The following is a 20,253-nucleotide window of genomic DNA, read 5'->3' as shown; positions in this document are numbered from 1 at the left end:
TAGCAATAGAGAAGATATGGGAGAAATAAATGAGATAGATAGTAGTTAAGGCAACCGAAGAGATCTTGAGGCTGACAGAAACTATAGTTCATTGAACAGGGCAGCAAAAGCCTTTTGTAGATACTCTGAAAGAGAAGAGAAGTTGGAGCATACAAGCATGTCTCCTTCATATACTATTAACAAGCATTTAGAGTTAGAGTTACCTGTGACCCAGGCCAATGTACTGACCTTTTCCATGTCATGAAGATAAGAAAATATCTGTTGAGCAACCTGTGGTCTTCAAGATGTTACTCAAGCTTCCTCGCTATTAGCATGCTGGCTGTGGGTGCTGGGAATTGTAGCCAGAAACAGCTGGAGGGGCACAGATCCATACTTTTCTTTCCCCACATGCTTATTTTGCCTCTAGCATTATCAAGATTAATCGATCGTTTACCTTGAATGGAATCAATTAAAATCTTCCTTTCACTTGATTTCTCATTATTGCCTATAATGCTGGAATAATTGAAATAACAAGGGGAATAGGGGATTTAACAATAATAAACAAACTGGAAATTAGGATAATAGTAATGATCCATTTTAGTAACCTTTCCCAATCATCTAGATTGGGGGAAAGTATAATTTGGAGAGGGCAAAGAATCTAGATATTCTTAAAGCTATATTAGCTGTCAAGAGAGCTAAAGAGAAAGCACCCAGCTCCATACTTTTTTCCAAATATGTTAAAATTGATTTCTGATCTGTTAGAAATGTTGACCTTTCATCTATCCATACAAGTGGGAGATTGCCAAAACAATCCACATTGGACTTCAGAGGTTAATGTTTCCAAAAAGATTGGTAAAAAAAAATTAAAAAGCAGGGTTATGTTTTTTTCAGAATCCTTGAAAATCCAAGGTACAGCCTTGGAAACTCAGCTGAAAAGTAGTATGCTAGTGTGCAGCAAAGTCAGATGCACAGAATCAAAATTATTTTCAAAAAATGGAGATCCTGATTTTAAAAAGGCCAATAAAGAGAAACATGGCCACTGCTCATCCCTAACTTTCATTTTCAAGCACTTTAATAAGCACACTAAAACATTACAACAGGAACCCAACCGATTTTTAATAATGTGCTAACCACTGGCTGCTGATATGCAAGAATTCTCTAAAAGGTGCCCTACCCCCAAGAGAAGAAAGGCATATACCCAAGACTATTAAGATGAATGACAAAATCCTCTTTAAACATAAAGCAAAAAATGGTGAGCAAGACCTTTGATTTTTTTTGTGCAACAAGAGTTCATTAAGAACAATTTTGTTTTAGACTGGTTAAGGTACCAGGCTAGAAAGCGGAAGACTGTGAGTTCTAGTCCCTGAAAGCAAGCTGGGTGACTTTGGGCCAGTTGTGCTCTCTTAGCCCATTGACCTCACAAGGTTGTTTTTGTGGGGAAAATAGGAGGAGGAAGTTTTACTGGATATCTTCACTGCCATGTTTGTAATAATAATAAAGAGGAGATATACATTAAATAAAACTGCCGATGTGTTAAGGGAGTGGAAAAAGGCAAATGCATGTCATCAGTTGGTTTTTTTTCTTCTTTTCTGCTGGATTGTAAAGGCAGAGCTGGCCTTTTTTGGAGAAGTGGTTGCACTGAGATTACACAGGGCAACCTGACGATGGGTAACATTTTGTCACCCACTATTTTGGAGGAAAGTTAAAGGATTGGCATTAAATAGAGGCATGTTAGAGGTCAGCAATGGAGTCAGATTTCATGCTGAAGTTGTTTTCTGCCAGTCTGAAGATGGGTGGGAAGCACTTCAACTTGCCCCCAGGGAAGGGCTCATTTTACTGAAGTTTGATTGGCAGTTCCCATGCATTCCACATAGAGATATATGAGCTACCTCTGTGAAAAGAGCCACTTGTAGATTTGGTCCACTTTATGTAAGATCTGAGATCATTCAGTGTTAGAAATTGCAGTTGCGGAATGTCCTCACCTCTTCTCAAGGGACAAAAGTCCTGGTCCTTCTGGAGAGTCAGTGCTATCCTTCCCATGTCCTGAGTATTTGTCTTGGTCCATGACCCTTAACTGGCACAGCTCTTGATTTTTTTAAAAAAGTGGTGTTTTTAGAATGGCAACTGATTTAATTGTATCACATGCCACTTGTGTACATTTGTTTTTGATTCAAAAGATTGCACAGATTATGTACCATAGAAAGTGTGTTTAGCCAGGAGGATCAAGTGACATGCATATCCTGAGAACAGACTGCCTCTAATAATAAAGTGAATTTCATCAGTTTAGCCTCACTTACTAAGCAGATTTATGAAGCTAATCCAACAGTTTTTCACATGAAAACTGTTAAACACATTAAAGCGATTATGTGATAATAGATGATTGTCATCTTGACTTGGCAAATGGTAAATTATGGTGAAGTTTCTTGGGTGCCAGCTGGGGCTGACTGAACCTGCTGATCAGAATGTGTATTTCCAAGATGGGTTAGAAGTTGATTGATTCGTTTAATTTAATAGGCTACATTAGTATGATAAAAGCTGGATTACCATTCACTGCTTACCTTCAGTTAGCACTTGTTCTGACAAGCTTTTCGTGGTGTCTTAGGTAAAATTGATTGACATGGATCAATAGTTTTGCATACTTAGACAAAAAAGATCTTGCCCCATCAAAACAGGTTTTCAGACACAGAGAATGTGATGCCTAAGGGATATGTTTTATTTGATTTCCCTTCTACCATGTGTTAATCTTCTTTGCTCCAAATTATTTGAAGTCTGAAACAATTGTATAGTTCATTGACTAACCATGATCACAGGAAGCTTAGATTCACACACTTCACTAAATCCTAGTGTGCAAAAAGAAATTGGTTTCAGCTTAGCTTCTTACAGTATAGAAATCATCTGTCAAATTATGACTTAATAAGATTATTTTAATCAACTTTTATTTTTCAACAAACCTTGCCTTAGTGTCATGTGTGAATCAAGACACAATATCTAGGCTGCTAGGATGACCCTGGTTTCAAACCTTAAATGATGTTGGAATTGTCCTTGCTAATATGTTATTTCTGTTCTCGGAACACATTTTTATAAACATTGGGTGTGTGGATCTTCGATAAGTGGCTATTACACGTAAATGTGGAAAAAAATTATAGGTTACCAAGTTAGTTGATAATCCATTTCCAAAATTATCTTGAGCATGTGCGACTGCATAATCAAAACTGCATTCTTTGTTGCTCGTGTCTTTGTAAATACTCTTTAAAAGCAACAATCTTATATTCATTTCTTTACAGAAGTATCCTTCCATTTCTGCTTTGATCTGCAGATGAAGGCCTATCTTGGCAGTTTCCAATTCTTTGAGGTAAAAATATTTGCTTTATTCCTTCTTTTACAAATGTTGCAACATGAAATACTGTATGGAAGCTTAGAAGCTGAACATTACTTTATTATGGTTTCTAACAAATGTTACAAAACACGTCACAACGTACAGTAGCTCACTCAGAATAGGCAGTCCTCAACTTACGACCACAATTGAGCACAAAGTTTCTGTTGCGAGGTGAAATATTTGCTAAGTGAATTTTGCCCCATTTTACGACCTTTATCACCACAATTGTTAAGTGAATCACTGCAGTTTTTAAGTTAGTAACACAGTTGTTATTGAACCTGGTTTCCCCATTGACTTTGCTTGTCAGAAGCCGATCACATAACCCCAAGGCATTGCAAATGTCATAAATATGACTCAGGTGCCAAACATCTGTCTTTTGGCCACAGGGATATGCTGCAAAGGTCATAAATGTGAAAAATGGTCATAAGTCACTTTTTTAGGGCCGTGGTAACTTCAAACAATCACTAAATGAATTGTTGTAAGTTGAGCACTACCTGTACTATATTTAAGGCTAGTCTTTTCTAGCCTGGGGCCCTCCAGCTGTCTGTGAGTTTAGTGCCTACAAGTCCCAACAACACAAAGTCCCTTGAGGGCTGGGAGTTAAAGCACCAAGTTGAAGAAGAGTATTGTAGTTTGGGAATATTATGACACGATTAATTTTATTTTTATAATCTAGCAGCTAAGTTCTTATAATGGTCATTTTACAATGGATATCATTTTTAACCTTCAGAAAACCTTTAGAAATTAACCACCCATTTTATTTTTTATGAAAAGCTGTGGCAACTTCAGGATGAACAGAAGAGAATCCTGCATAAGAATCACACATAGAATTGTCACACTTAATAGTAATTTTTAAGCAAGGTGATCTCATAACTTAGTTAAAAGGAATTCTGTCAGTGTTATGATTTGTTCTTGCATTGTTGAATCCACCATCCAACCAAATCTCATAATTATTGTGGCAAATTTGGCAGCACCTTTCAAATAGACGTTCTCCAATGCAACCACTCTTCAAAGATTCTTAAGCATTCTTATCTGATTCTTGTGGCTGAACAGCCTCCGTATTTGGATATTTGATTTTATTGAGCTCATAAATCCACTGAAGAACCACAGTGATGATAGTCAAGAGAGAGTAAAAATCAATAACATTGAGATTTGGATATATACATATTTGGCATTGCTCTTTATCAAAATACCTATTCAGTTAAAAATTCCAGAAGGGGTGGGGCTGATTGGACTGTTATCAAGTTCAAGAGGAAACTCTTGATGTGATTTTCCCAAAGGGAAAGGCAAGTGGATTTTGTTTTTCCTTGAAGACGTTTTTCCTTTTTCAGCTTCTTCAGGAGAAGCGAAATGTCTCCAAGGAAAAACAAAAAATATCTTTGGGAAAAATCACATAAACTTAACCTTGTGAACTTGAAAAGATCAGGATGACATTTCCAAATGACCAGAGAACCCAATACTTGAAGTGCATTAATATAAGGCTAATAGCATTCATAGTGGCATTCTATGGAATGGCACTAATTTACTCAGATGCGTGAAAGATAATACTAAATATGGTTGAACAGATTGTAAACACTGAGGTCAAATAGGAATAAAATGCAGAAAGAATTCTGTCAGCTTTCCCTCATGAATCATAGACATTCAAAAAACATTTGGTTGGTGCCAAGGTAGACATGTATGTGCTAGTGAGCTGACTAACTCAGTGAGAGTTAATAATAACACCAAAAGTGTTTGCAGTAACTATAGATGAATACAGTTTATTTCAACAATTTAGATTGAAATCTGGTAGTGACGTCCTTTGTTCCTTTGTCTAAATTCAATTTCCTGGAAAGTTTCACTGTCTTTCCTGCGGGATGCTAAAATAATTCTAAATTGTTTTTTATGAAGAGTCCTACAGGAACATAATTCTGCTCACCAGACTGGCCCTTTTGCTTTTATATAGTTCATTGAGAAAGTAAAATTATTGGAGAAACATCTGATGAAAATGTTTAAATTTTAGCATGTGAATCCATCAAAATTTCAGCATTGAATTCCTGGCTTGAGTACCGTGTCATGGATTTGGTAGTACGGACTAGATCTGTAAATTTCTCTTGGATAAAAGATCCATCAGCTTTTGAAAGAACATGACAGCTTGCAAAAGAGGGCCATGTTTCATAAATATATTGAATTAAGCAAATTATTTAATAACCAAATATTATTAAGACACATTTGTACTGACCTCCCTCCCCTTCCCTTCCCCATTTCATAAATCATATTAATGCAACTATTTCTTTTCTTTCTACATGATGCTGATTTGGTTATTGTTCTGTTGGTTCTCACCACTTGTGTATGCTGTTGAATTATGTGATATTTACAAAGCATAAAAGAATCTTAGCTAGGAATTTGATTATGCTAATATGTATGCCATGGATGGATGGCAAATGTATTCATAGCAAAGCTGTATTAATAACGAGTTAAAGTGGTTTAGAGCCACAAATATATGGAGTTGATAAAAAAAATCACTTGTTTGGGGGAAGTTTTCATATCAGAGCGGAGAATACTTGGACAGGGAATATCCTACTCCCATCCTGGTTGTCCTTCAAATATGTTGGAACCAGAGCTCTCTGGATACTACCTAGGAATTCTAGAAACTGTAGTCCATCAATAGCTCTAAAGGGCACCAGGTTACAAAAGGTTGGCACAATCCATGTAAAGAATTGTGGATCTAGATCTGGTTACTCTATTGTACTTTGAGTGAAACATGATTCACCATAACATGAAAAAACGAATTATATAACTTGGAAAACAAGCTGTCTTCCAAGACTTGTCTTCTCCCTCAAGATAAGATTACGTTGTAGAAGGTAAAGTATATGGGCTCTCTATTGGATAACCACCTGCTACTATTAAAAAATATATATATCTCAGCACCTAAGGCTAACCTAAGATAGTTTATTTGCTTTCTTTCCAGGGAGATGTATGTTATGCAGATGTAGACAGTAAACAGGCACAATTTGTGCATCTCTGGCTGTCCTAGAAAAAATTCCCAAAGAACTCTATCCAGTTCTGTGATATCTTGTTATTTCGGCCAGTGGTTAAGGTACTAGCCTAGAAACCAGGTGATCGTGAGTTCAAGTCCTGTCTTAGCCATCTGGGTAATCTTGGGCCAGTCATACTCTCTCAGCCCAACTCACCTCACAGGGTTGTTGGTGTGAGGAAAATAGGAGGAAGATATGTTGGATATGATTGCTGCCTTGAGTTATTTGTAAAAAAAAAATGGCATGAGGTAAATAAGTTAATTAAAGAAATATTTCCCTATGTGAAATTTTACCTAGAAATGGCCCAAACCCTGTAGTATCCAAGAGGGCAGATGGAAAAAAGCAGAGGCATCCTGGGGGTGTTGTTGTCGTTTTCAGTTGTTAACTGCAGGAGGATATCAAGTAAGGAAGTTTTTAAGTAAGTTTGTTGAACGATTTTCTCCTCAAATTTCCTTCCCTCATCCCAACCTGGAAAAAACGTCAGGAAAATAATTGGAAATATGTTCTTCTGAATACAAGATGAATTTCTTATCAAAGTCAAGCCTTGAAGTTTATTTCCCTTGAACTATTGCCAGAGTAATGGCTTTATTTCCATGAAGTTTACATCGTCATCTATTCATTTGGGAATCTGTTCAGTCAAAGGTTGGGCAGCCAATAGTTGCTTTGATCAGGCTTCTGGATCAGATGAACAATAAATAGCAAAGAGTGGGCATTTTCTTTGTGTCATCCGCTGGTCATCTGGATTTTTGCAGCCCTGATCCAGAAGGTAAACTTAAAAGTAACGGCTTCAAAGCAAGTAATGGTGTTTCCAACATGTCAACATTTCTGTGCATTTAATCTTCAAAATCCTGTTAACATGCGTTGCTTTCTCCTCTAACAAATGGGTAGTAAATTGCATGTATTAGCGTGTCTATCCCACTGGATTTTATTTATCAAAAATTTGCAAATGTGTATATTTAATCCAAAGTCTATGGAGATTCTCAGTCACCCAGATCATGATTGTCCCAAAGGTGCTTTTTCAAGAGGCAACTGGACTTTCTGGTTTTCCTTTGAAGACGTTTCACTTCTCATCCAAGAAGCTTCTTCAACTCTTTAATCCTAAGCAACAGAGGAGCCAAAACACAGATTTAGAATTACCTTTAAGGTTGCCCCTTGCTGATTGTTCTTTTTCTTTCACTTAAGCGTTTATCCATTTAGTAGCTACTGGGTTTTATATATCTGCTCACCAAACTTCATTTTTTGAATTACTTTCAGGTAGCTGGTAAATCAGAAGGAGGAGAACTATTATAGGAAGCAGTTAACTGTCTGATTGATTTTGAAGTTGTTTCAAGGCATTTTTGCTTATGCAGGTATTTCTGCTTTTGCTTACAGCCATTCCTTTAATGACCATTCAAAGTTACAATAGCACTAAGTGACCTGTGGCCGTTGTTCATATTTGTTACCATTGCCATATCCCCATGGTCACAGGATCAAAATTAAAATGCTTGAAAACTGACCTGTATTTATGAAAGTTGCACTGTCCTGGATTGTGTGTTTTCCTTTTGCAACCCTTCTGACAAGCAAAATCAATGGGGTGTGGGAAGCCGCACACCCCACCCCACCCCTGCCAGAAAAATGAAATATTTTTGGCAATATTAAAGAGGCAGAATAGAATATTTCCCCTAAGGGAGAAATGGAGAAACGTGCTCTTAAAGACAGAAAGCAGACTCAGACTGGGCCAGCCTATCAACAAAACGAAAGACCTTCAGCTCCAGGTTGATGGGATTAAGAAAAACAGGGCATGAATCTTTAGGACAAAATAGGATTAATCCACTACCATTTAGTAGCTAGTCCTTGAGTGGGGTGAAAACTGGCCAAAATGTTTACATTTTTAAGAAAGGTAAAAAGGTAAAGGAGTCCCTGCAGATTTTATTCTGCTAGTCATTTCTAACTATAACTGATAGTGCCATTAAGCCAGCAGAGTCCGAAGCCATTTCTGCAGTCATGTAGCCAGCGTGACATCACAGAGTGCTGTACTTTCCCACCGAAGTGATATGATCTATTCGCATTTTCATGTTTTTGAACTGCTAGGTTGGCAGGAGCTTGAGTGAGATGGGAGCTCACCCCTTGCTTGGCATTTGGGTCTTGAACATGGGCTGCTAGCTTTCCAGCTGACAAATCCAGTGTCTTAACTGCTGAGCTACCATGCCACCCTAAGAAAGAAAGACAGGTCAACTGTCTTTTTGGTTTTTTGTTTAAAGAAAAGAGGACAACTAATACTAACAATTCTCTGCGCCACTCTGGTTCTCTGTGGTCTTTCTATTTCTGAGCACTGAAATTCATTGAGTTTTGCTGCCTTTTTTACTGAGCTACAGAGGAATGCCAGAATGGGACAACACAGTCCTGCCAGTGATGAACTGGCCTTTTCAAGGAGAAAGGATGAACTTGTCAATCAGCTGTGCCAATCCTTCTAGTACCGCAGAAAATCCCTGTAAACAGGGGCAGCAATGCTGTTCTGTCTCACAAAACCAAATCAAGAGTCATTCTGACCCAAAAAACCTATATTTCCCAGGATGCCCTACCCAGTTTGCTTGCCACCAAAGCCATATCGGCTAACTTTACTGGTACTCCATAATACAGGTAGTCCTCAACTCAAGACCACAATTGAGGCCAACTTTTCTGTTGCTAAGCAAGACAGCTGTAATGTGAATTTTGCCCTATTTTACAACTTTTCTTGCCACATTTGTTAAGGGAATCACTTGTAGTTGTTAAGTTAAAAACAGAGTTGTTAAATGAATCTGGTTTCTCCATTGACTTTGCTTGTCAGAAGGTTGCAAAAGGTGACATGACCCTGGGATAGTGCAACTGTCATAAATGTGAGTCCGTTGCCAAACATCTGAATTTTGATCATCTGACTGTGGGGATGACTGGTCATAAGTGTGAAAAATGTTCATAAGTCATTTTTTCCAATGCCATTTAACTTCGAATGGTCATTAAATGAACTATTATAAGTTGAGAACTATCTGTATTCAAGGGCAAATTACCTGCATGTTTAAATCAGTTGTCACTTACCAGTGTTGCAGTAAGTCCAGTTCTCCAGAAATGCAAATGGGGAAAATAAGAGCTTAGTTTCTGAACATTTTTTTAGATTTGTTATTTTCAAGTTGAGTTGGACGCTTTCCGCTGTGATTCAGCAAATGTTGGCCCTTTCAAGGGGAAATTTCATGGCTGTGGTGCTGACCTTCCCTTCACTCTGCTATCTCTGCTTGTAAATTGAAGAAAAAATGCCTGAAAAACTTATTACATGGTGCAACCTCGACAGAATCAAGATAAAATTAGATAAATGCCTTGCATCATATCTATTTTCATTCCGTTCTACCCCGCAAAGGAAGCAGCTACAGTGTTTAAATGCTTCCCTGTGATAGGACAAGATTAATTTGTCCTATTTCTGACAAATTGCAAAATGTCAAATTGAATTGCTTTTCCCTCAAACCGCACACTTGAATTGGGTCATTGGAAGTGCCTTCTTCGATTCTCTTATTTGTAACTCGAATTGAATCAGTGCTGATTTGTAACCAGGAAATTTCTGGAAGTTAACTGCCCTTACCTGGGTATACTCAGAAGAATTTTCCACGAGAATGGCCATACAAATGAAGCAAAGGCTGATGTCTTCCAGTCAAAGCACCCCTCCAAATTATTTGTATGGCCCTAGCAATCCCTAGCATTTCTCATTATTCTACACCTGTAGGGTGCTTATATGTGACCCACGGGGCTGCCCTGGAAATAGAGAAATCTATTCTACAGAGAAGAGCAACCAGGATGATTAGGGACTGGAGACTAAAACATATGAAGAACGGTTGCAGGAACTGGGCTTGGCTAGTCTAGTGAAGAGAAGGACCAGGGGAGACAGGATAGCAGTCTTCCAATATTTGAGGGGCTGCCACAGAGATGAAAGGGTCAAGCTATTTTCTAAAGTGCCTGTAGGCCAGACAAGGAATAATGGATGGAAACTGAACAAGGAGAGATTCAACCTGGAAATAAGGAGAAACTTTCTGACAGTGAGAACAATCAACCAATGGAACAGCTTTGCCTTCGGAAGTTGTGGGAGCGCCATCACTTGAGACTTTCAAGAAGAGATTGGACTCCCATCTGTCAGAAATGGCGTAGGGTCTCCAGCTTGGGCAGGGGGTTGGACTAGATGACCTACAAGGTCCCTTCCAACTCTGATTATCTGTTAAATCTATTGATGAAGGACCATCCTGCAGTGCCTCTGCCAGCGAAAATGGAGCTTGTGAGGGTCCTTCTGAGCTCCATTTTCACTGGCAGAGGATTGAGGGAGGCCATTCCAGCTGACAATGGAGCTTGTGAGGGCCATGCATGGCTCCTGAGCTCCATTTGTACTGGAAGAGGACACCGCAGCTGAAAACGGAGCTCGGGAACCCCGTTTTCGCTGGCAGAGCACTTGGGCCACCATAGGTGCCCCCCAACACAAGTGATGTTATGCTGGCCATGCCCACCCTGGCCACATCCACTCTGCTCTCCCCCCGAGGTCAAACACAAACCAGATGCAGCCCTCAATGAAATTGAGTTTGCCACCCCTGTTCTAGAAACCAGTCTGGAAATCTCAGGCCAGCTCCTGAGGCTCTCTCACCCTTGTTTTCTTTTTGGCAGAAAATTGTACTGTAGAAATGTGACCATTTTGCCACCTTAATGCTACCTTATGTTCACGGAGAGCTTTGGGGGCTGCAAATGGCGGTGGGGCAGGGCTAGGAAGCATCAGAGTAGGTCCATGTTGTCCAGCAAATATCAAGCATATTTCAAAACACGAGTATTAAGGGATCTTCTGTGTAGAATCCAAGGATCCAGCCAAACATCTACAGCTGATTTTTTAGCTCCAATGTGGCAAAGGCCATAACGTAAATTGATTACCAACATATAGCCTGGTTCTGTGAGAAGCTCTTATAGCGTGACACAATCCTAGTGTGAACTTGGTAATTATGATGGAAGAACATCTTCAATCAGTACTAATTAGAAATGGTAACCTGCAGATTTCTCTTAAGTAACTTGTGATTGTTTACAGAGAAACTAGTCTCAGCCTAGATGGCATCAGATGACATTTGATGGGTCAGCCTCTGATTCTTGTCAGCGTGAATACTATGTGTGCAATAGCTAATTAGACTGCAGCTGGGCCATTTTAAGTTCGTCTCCAAGAAAAACTGAAACACATACCAGACAGTTTTTTCTGTATTTGTTTGAAATCTTAATTTAATTCAGAAGGTTGCAGGGAAGGGGCGGAAGCCATATAACTTTCAAAAGCATTGTGAGCTATTAAGATAGATGGCCTAAAAGGATTTTCTGCATTTCCTGGGTCCATGAGGGTGATTAAAAAAATATGCACTCAAAGCCATGCCCTTTTTGGGCTGCCATATTGTCTTTTTAGATTCCCCTCCCTGCTCCATTGTGGACACCCCTGAACTTCCAGAGGAAACTCTAAAAGAATTGATACAGGTTTTAAGTCTGTCAAGGATGGTATTCTCTGCTTCAGACATTGTTTCTCTTGTTCTGAGATATATATTAGTTACTTGTTAGCAGGTATCATATTTTTATTGATTGATTGATTAGCCCTTGGGCCATATCAAAGTGCAGAGTTCCAGACAACTCAGCATTCCAAACAAATTATTACTGAAATTTGATAAAATACAATTGGATAAAATACAATTTAAAATGAAATTAGAATAAAATATTATTTAAAATGAAATTGGAACAAAATACAATCTAAGATGAAAATGGAATAAAATACAATAATTTAAAATATAGATAAAATATGCTAAAATTGTATTTTGGTGTCACCCCTACAATCTACCCCAATCAGTCCCACGTATGCAGATTTCAAATGAGCCATTTTGCTTAAGAACTGTGCTGTGTTAAACGTTATTTTCAGATTCTGGCAGCACATAAGGTAAGTTGTTTTGATATGGGGATCCCAATGGGTCATTCGTTTGCTATATAAACCAAGGTACTATCTCTCACCCTCTCATGCAGGCAAAATCAAATAGGATGTGAGCCAGGTCTTCTACTTTGGTCGCTCTGCAAATGCAGAGACATCCATTGTAAGGTATAGAATGGAATCTCCCTTATGTTAGCAGATCAGTTGAAGAAGTTTTTAATCAGTTTATCTTACCTTTTCCTGGAAGATTCTGGGGAATGCAGTTTTGTGAGCGTATGAGAATATGTTCTGACCTAAACCCCTTTCTCTAGCAGTAAGAAGTAATCATGGCATCACGCAGATTACATCTATACACTATGCTAAACTGGAAAAGATCATTTTATTTCCAGTGTAGGTCAATCTTTGCATGGAATTGCTGGGGGTGGTGATCTGGAGATTAGAAGCTGATGATACCCAGATTTATTTGTCTATATTTTCTTCAGAAAATGGCCAAGTTCCCCAAATGCCTTTCTGCAGCCAGCAATGGACTAGATGAGAGATAACAAATGGACATTGAATCCAAATAAGACGGAGGTATCTCTTGTGAATAACTTCAAAGAAGTGGTAGATCTGTCTGTTCTGAATGGACTTGAAGGAAGAGGTATGCATTTTTTTAAGTGCTTGTGGATCCAGAACTCTCTCTCATTTCCTAGATTAAAGCAATGAACATGAACACCTTTGATCAGCTTTTCTGGTATGTCAACAGCATTCCTTTCTGGGAGATAATAATCATAAAGCTATGACGCATGTGCTGGCAACTTCCAGGGTAGACTATAGTAATGAGGTTTACATGGGGCAATAGAATAGCAGAATTGGAAAGGACTTTGGAGGTCTTCTAGTCTTACACGCCCCTCTCCCCTCTCCCTGCTCAACATTTGTCTCTTAACAGAAAGCTTCAACTGATAACAAAAGTTTAGTTTTAGGAAGGATACAAAGAGACCATATCATCTCTATACTTAAAGTCCTGATCAATATTTTAAAAGTCCTCTATTGCTTAGGTTCAGATTATTTAGCATTAGCAATACCACTTAGACGTATATACTGCTTCACAGTGCTTTACAGCCCTCTCTGAATGGTTTACAGAGTTAGCGTGTTGCCCCAATAACCTGAGTCCTCATTTTACTGACCTTGGAAGGATGGAAGGCTGAGTCAACCTTGAGCTGGTCAGGATCCAACTCCTGGCAGTTGACAGATTAGCCTGCAATACTGCATTCTAACCACTGCACCATCACAGCTGTTTTAAGAAAATATATGATATTCCATGTTTACTGAGAATATTTGTAGACCACCGTTAAGATTACCTGAAGCTCATCTGACAATGAATAGAAATCCTCCTTCTCTGTTGCCATCCAAGCTCACCTGAAAAGATAAGAGGTATAATATTTTCATTAGCTTTTAAGAAGGCCATTACAGCACATATTTCATACAGGTTTTTATATCATTTCAACTCTTGATTTTAATTATTGTTTTTTTACTTACTTGCATTTTTCACTGCCATTAAAATTGTGATTTTAAATTAGGTTTTGTTTTTGTTTGTAAACCACTGAGGGGCTTCAATACTTATGTCAATTCAGATCAGTCAGTAAAATCAAATCAGACATTTTAGATCACTGGGTGGGACTCTTGATTTATCTACATATCTATTTACCTAGATTTATCTATCATGTTCCAACAATGTGTCAAATTTTCATCTTGCAATCCTTGGAGCTAGAAGAACACCTTTACCTTTGATATTATTTTTTCTTTTGTTCTCCTTAATTCAGATGTTGAACAATCTTTGTAACAGGTAGTATTTCCTGTACATTCTGCAATCATCTTTTTAAACTAACTTTACCTCAGTTTAAAAAGCAGTAATTCCTCATCAAACATGGCTGCGGCAAAGAAACGTTCAAGTACCTCTCCTCCCGATGGCGGATGGGGATGGATGATTGTGATTGGCTGCTTCCTGGTTACGATCTGCACTCGAGCTGTGACCAGGTAAACCTAGTGGCCATGAGATTTTGCTCTATTTTATTAATTTTATTCTTTGCTTCAAAGTTCTGGGCGATAATTTCTAACGATGAAAATAAAGAGAAGCGGACAGCTTGTGGGCTCTTTATTTGTAGGAATATCTTTACATTTCTGCTGGCCAGCTCTCCTTGTAGTTTAATTGAAGCTTTATCATGCAGATGTAAGTTCCTTACTTATTTTTGAATTGAAGTTTCTCTGCATTCAGCTTGGGGTTCACGAGAATTATCAATTATTGACTTCACTCTTGTCAGCTCTGCTTGGAATTTGTTAATTTGAACTTTCATTGTATTCATATAATTTCATAAAAAGAGATGCGATATTGAAGTCCAGACTGGAAATCTTTTAACTATTATGCCAGTATCTTTATGAACCTTAATTGCCTCATAATTTACCATAAGGTTACCTTACAACCATAGAATAATTTACCATAAGGCAGTTTGGTCCAGTGGCTAAGGCACCTGGTTAGAAACCAAGGCCTTGTAAGTTCTAGTCCTGCCTTAGATATCTAACCATCTGGGTGACTTTGGGCAGATCACTCTCTCAGCCCAATTCACCTCAGGTGAATTTTCCCTAGTTTTAGGGAAAATAGGAGGAGTATTATGTAGATTTGCTATTTATAAAATAATAAAGGAGGGATAAAAATAAATGAATTAAAAATAGAGTTACACATTGATTGTAATTTATCTATCATTTGGGTGGAATTGATTAATCTTGAAGAGGATTCTGAGCCACAGGTTGAATTAAGGCTGACCATACTGGAGGCATTTCATCTTGATTTCCAAGAATCTCAGCCACAGGAACAATTCATCTTGAGGGCTGACTGTTGAGAGTAATTCTTCTATGGTAAAAAGTCTGGCAACTTAGATCCGCATAGATTAACAGAGTTGGAAGGGACCTTGTAGGTCATCTAGTTCAACCTCCCACCCAAGCAGGAGACCCTACATCATTTCTGACAAATGGCAGTCCAATCTCTTCTTGAAAGTCTCAAGTGATGAAGCTGCCACAAGTGCAAAAGGCTATCAAACCTTGAATATTTATTTTGTTTTAACTTTCTTATCTTGTCCTTGGTATGGAAAATCTGGATATTCTCTGTCCTTGCCTATTAATAAGATACTCCTTACCTTGCCATGGCCATGATTTCGACATAGGGTAAGTGAAGACAGTCAAGGATAAGTTATATTTCATGGCAAGGACAGGTAGACATATTGATCAGATACCCTATTCCCTCTATCCTTGGCCTAGATGAACAGACATTATCAGCCCTTCCAAGTAGACAAACTATGTTATTGTTTCTTAAATATATATTTTATGAGCTGTACTCTATTATTTTTCCTTGTTTCTCACACTGCCTTGGAATAAAATTTAATTAACCATTCTATTGTACTTATTGCTTCCAAATACAAAAAATACCTGTACCTGAAACTGTACGCCAGTGCTCAGACTCAAGTAGTTACGACTATGACTGATTCCTTTGCTATTCAGTTACCAAGTAATTTTCCTGTACTGGTAACAATATTGTTTAGTGTCTGGTTACTCTTCCACTTGAACACAATAAGTACTATGACTATAATTATTTTCACATGACCCCTGGGTAATGTTGCAAGGGTAAAAGTTATCTGTCAAGATCCCGAACCCAAGCAAATCAGAACTCTGACACTGGGGGTTTCCTCTAAGAACTTCTTTATTGGGTACATCATATTGGCACAATCAAATGGAAAACCAACTTTAAATGTTTCCTGTGGTTTCGGTATAATTAAAATCGGAAATAACTCCCTCCCCAAAAGTCCCAGGTCATGTTGGCCAATTAGATTAATTGTGGAGTTCTCCAGGCACTCCTCCCTGTCTTTATCTACCACCTGTAGAGATTACTTTGGTTCCCACGAGAAAGTTCTGTGTTTTGTCCAGCAACATATTTCATCCTCCTTCCCCCTCTGTGTGGCAACTGAGGAGTAGAAAAATGGTTTCTGCCAGATTCGATTCGAAGTTGACAGCATCATTATAGAACTTACCACCCTAGTATACATCCTCTCATATTGGAAGCACAACAATGAAGTCTAAACAATGACGATTGCTGTTTTAAAATATATATTTATATGTATTCCCCAATCCATAACACATGTAACTTTTAATTTGTCAAATGGCAGGATTGGCACTTCCTGAATATAGAAGACGAATTCCTTTGCTATTTGTATTCCTCACGTTGCTCTGGTCAAATTTGGAATTTATCTATTCTGTTCTTATCATAGTTCTCCAGTCACATCACTTAAATTCCATTTATTTGTTTTGTATAATTATAACATTAAAAACAAGACCTCAACCTCTGCCTTCCCTGCTAATGACAGAAATCTCCTAGCACTGCATAGTTTCATCATTATAGGCCCTCCTTGATTTACAATCATAATTAAGCCTGGCAATTTAAATTGTAAGTCATGACAGTGACAAAGTGGGTCATAATTTGACTGACCTCATTTTACAACCATTTTTGGTGGTCGTTGAGCAAATCTGGTTGTAAAACAAACATGGCAGTCGTAAAGTGAATCCATTGTTCAAAGATGAGCTATTTTTCACCAAAGTAAACCTTGTTCTTAAATTTAGATACGCTTGTCAATCTGTGTGAAAATAATTGCATTTAGGGAAACGTTGGTTGCTGCTGTTATCTCAGGATGATGGTTGATAAGGAGGCTGGATTTGCAGATACTGTAGACTGCAAGATTTGTATGCTGAAGAGATACCATCACCATATCTTTAAACATGGATATCTTTTTAGAGATTTTGGCTTAGTTCTAGATTTAGTAGGTGTTCGGTCAATTTCTATCTAATCTTTCAAGTTTCACTGTGATGGTATTGCATCCAATGATAAGTTTTCTTTCCCCCTCCCCCTTTCCTCAGATGTATCTCAATATTTTTTGTGGAGTTCCAGACTTACTTTGCACAAGATTATGCCCGGACAGCTTGGATCCATTCCATTGTAGATTGTGCTACTATGTTGTGTGGTTAGTATTTATGTACTGTACAGTATTACATGGCAGATGATGCAAACCTCCAACCAGCAATGCTTACACTTCTGCTGTGTTTTGTATTATGAATAACCTCCTTATGCTTGGTCCCAAATAACTAGAACCAAATGGACTCAGCTCTTGATTTTATCGAATTCAGCTTTCCTAACTCAGTGTTTTAGTCTTCAGTTCCCAGAATTGTTCATTGGAAATTTGGGGAATTTCAGCCCTAATACAACTGAAAGATACCAGGTTGGAAAAGGCTAAAATAAAGTGAATTATTTTGGACCTGAGAAAAACCTTCCTCTTTGACTTACATCCATTCGTTTAGGGACCGTTCAAAGTTACAACGGCATTGAAAAAAGTGACTTGTGACCATTTTTCACATCTGTGACCATTGCAGAATCCCCATGGTCACGTGATCAAAATTCAGATGCTTGGCATATTTATGACAGTTGCAGGGGTCACATGATCTCCTTTTGTGATCTTCTGACAGGCAAAATCAATGGGGAGTCCAGATTCACTTAACAATTGTGTTACTAACTTAACTGCAGTGATTCACTTAACAACAGTGGCAATGAAGGTAATAAAATGAGGCAAAACTCATTTAACAACTGTCTTGGTTAGCAACAGAAATTTTAGGCTCAGCTGTGGTTATAAGTCAAGGACTATCTGTAATTGCTTTAATGATTACAGTTAGAATTTGACTTTCCTCCAGGAATTCAGTTTTGTGTATCTATAATTCTCCACACGCTTTTTTCTTTTCTTTATTTCTACATTGAATGAAGAACAATTAGTTCAGAGTCACCCAGTGACAGTTTGACTCGGTTCATCCGAACCGGTAGTAAAAATTGCTATTGGTTAGGCTGAACTGATAGTTAAAAAAAATGCTACTGGTTCAGCAAAACCAGTATTTCCAACAATCAGCTCTGCTGCATGATTTAGATTTGCTAGAAAGCAGAAAATCATCAGATTTCTTGCTTTCTAGTGAATCTGAATCATGCGGCATAGCCGATCCCCCCCTTCTCACTGTTGTATTTTCCTGAGGCCCAGTAGGCAAAAAACGGGGCACGGGGAATAGGTGATGCAAAAAGGGGGGGGGGGAAACCACATAGCCACGCCCACCCAGTCACATACCCACCTGGCCACACCCCCAGAACTGATAGTAAAAAAAATTGAATCCCACCAGTGCCCAGTGAGCTGCATGGCTATGGGGAGACCCTGATTCTATGTCTCCCCAGGTTGACTCCATCCATACAACCATTATACCCTACTGATATAGGGTTCTGTGGGTCACTTTGTCCATGTGAAACTAAAGCTTTGCCAGTATTCTCCAATTGCCTTGAAATTAAACTTGCCTTCTGAAAGATGCTCCCCTTTTTAAAATCAATTTAATGTTAAACATAAGAATTATATTTCTCCACCCATTCGAACTCAGCCTTCCATCCTTCTAGGGTTGGTAAAATGAAAACCCAGATTGTTGGGGGCCATATGCTGACATTGTAAACTGTTTAGAGAGGATTGTAAAAGCACTGTGAACCGTTATAAAAGTCTAAGTGCTATTGCTATTTCTTTTCATTTCAAGCTCCTCTCGGGAGTTTCATCAGCAATCATGTCTCTAGTCAAGTGGGAATCATGCTCGGAGGACTCCTGGCATCTGCTGGATTTATCTTGAGTTCCTTCGCCACCACTTTGGAGCACCTTTACCTCTCCTTGGGCATTCTTACAGGTATTATTTCTAGCACGGGTATGATTGTTTACGTACACATTAGTGGGAGCCGTTGTTTTGTTACCTGCAGTATACAATGCATGGGAGTGTAATCCTGTGCATTAATTTAGGAAGCAGTTCAACTGCATTCAGTGGAATTTATTCTTGAATTTATTTATTTAGGATTACAACTGGAGTACATTAGATCAGGGGTCCCTAACCCCCAGTGTGTGGACTGACACTGGTCCATGGCATGCAGGCAGCACATGAAACCACGCCCTCTCTGATCCATGGAAAAACACGGAACCAGAACCTGGTGCCCAAAAGGTTGGGGGCCATTGCATTAGATATTTGGATTAGGTTACTGTAATGTCCCTGTTACAGTTTGGGAATTAAGTAAGAGAGAAAGTTTATACAAAGCCATACAGTGGGAGTTACCTTCAAGAAAGTTATCTTAGATATTTAAAATCTAACTTGTAAAACTAGCTGTATTATCATTTATCCTATTGATCAAAAAGCAATGGGACAGTTGTAATTTTACTCTTCAGTTTTTTGCTGGCTAATTGCCCAAATAAAAGTATTTTGACTTGATATCCAAGAAAGAATTTAAGGAGAGAAGAGATTTTATGGATACTTTTAACAAAACCAGCAAAGGAATATAAAGAAAATTGGAATAGAATTAAAATTAGATCTGGAAAATAATACTCACATTTGAGTGGAGATGAAATCTTAATTTCTGAATTTAAAATTTAGGTTTCCTGTTTTTCACCTGGGTATATGTGAAGGCTTAACATTTAATGGTTGATTGACTATATTTACTTGTAGCAGACTGTATTGTCCAGAGTCTTGTTCCCAATGAATCAAGACCTTCCTTTTAAAAACAGAACAAAACTAAAGCATCCCATTGTTCTCTCCCAGTTCAAAATGAGACAGAAGAAATGTTTATGCTAAAATTGCTGACTTATTAAAGCCTGCATTGTAGCTGTAGTGATGTGAGCTTACTGCTTAGACCCCTGCTATTTAACAACAATTTTGCAAAAATATGGCACAGAAATGCTGCCAAGAACCTGTTTATACAAAGAACAAAAATCATGTGTTGTGATGGATGTTTGATGTGTTGGGCCAACACTTCTCCATCAACCTTAGTTGGAAGCATTGTCTGTAAATGCATCTGTTCTTTTTACTGGTGACATTATAAAATATCC

The 20,253-nt window shown here is 38.3% G+C and overlaps 1 protein-coding gene across 13 annotated transcripts in view; it reads left to right on the top strand.

Moving 5' to 3' along the window:
- Nucleotides 1–20,253, top strand: part of SLC16A12 (solute carrier family 16 member 12) — a 48,125-nt gene that overhangs the window by 19,995 nt on the left and 7,877 nt on the right. For 2 of the 13 annotated variants that reach the window (XM_087932400.1, XM_026710565.2), the window contains 5 exons: nucleotides 3,264–3,331; nucleotides 12,778–12,935; nucleotides 14,098–14,311; nucleotides 17,234–17,337; nucleotides 18,926–19,069. In XM_087932400.1, the coding sequence (XP_087788526.1) occupies nucleotides 14,202–14,311; nucleotides 17,234–17,337; nucleotides 18,926–19,069 (358 nt within the window). In that variant the 5' untranslated portion in view covers nucleotides 3,264–3,331; nucleotides 12,778–12,935; nucleotides 14,098–14,201. Of the gene's footprint in view, nucleotides 1–926; nucleotides 1,232–3,263; nucleotides 3,332–6,666; nucleotides 6,788–12,777; nucleotides 12,936–13,417; nucleotides 13,709–14,097; nucleotides 14,312–17,233; nucleotides 17,338–18,925; nucleotides 19,070–20,253 lie in introns of those variants that run through there. The other 11 variants (XM_087932403.1, XM_087932398.1, XM_087932404.1 and 8 more) reach the window with 11 other exon arrangements.

This window comes from Pseudonaja textilis, chromosome 4, assembly GCF_049901715.1.
Source record: "Pseudonaja textilis isolate UNSWEBS1 chromosome 4, rPseTex1.2, whole genome shotgun sequence".
Classification (NCBI taxonomy): domain Eukaryota; kingdom Metazoa; phylum Chordata; class Lepidosauria; order Squamata; family Elapidae; genus Pseudonaja; species Pseudonaja textilis.
This window is presented reverse-complemented; position numbering and strand designations above follow the sequence as displayed.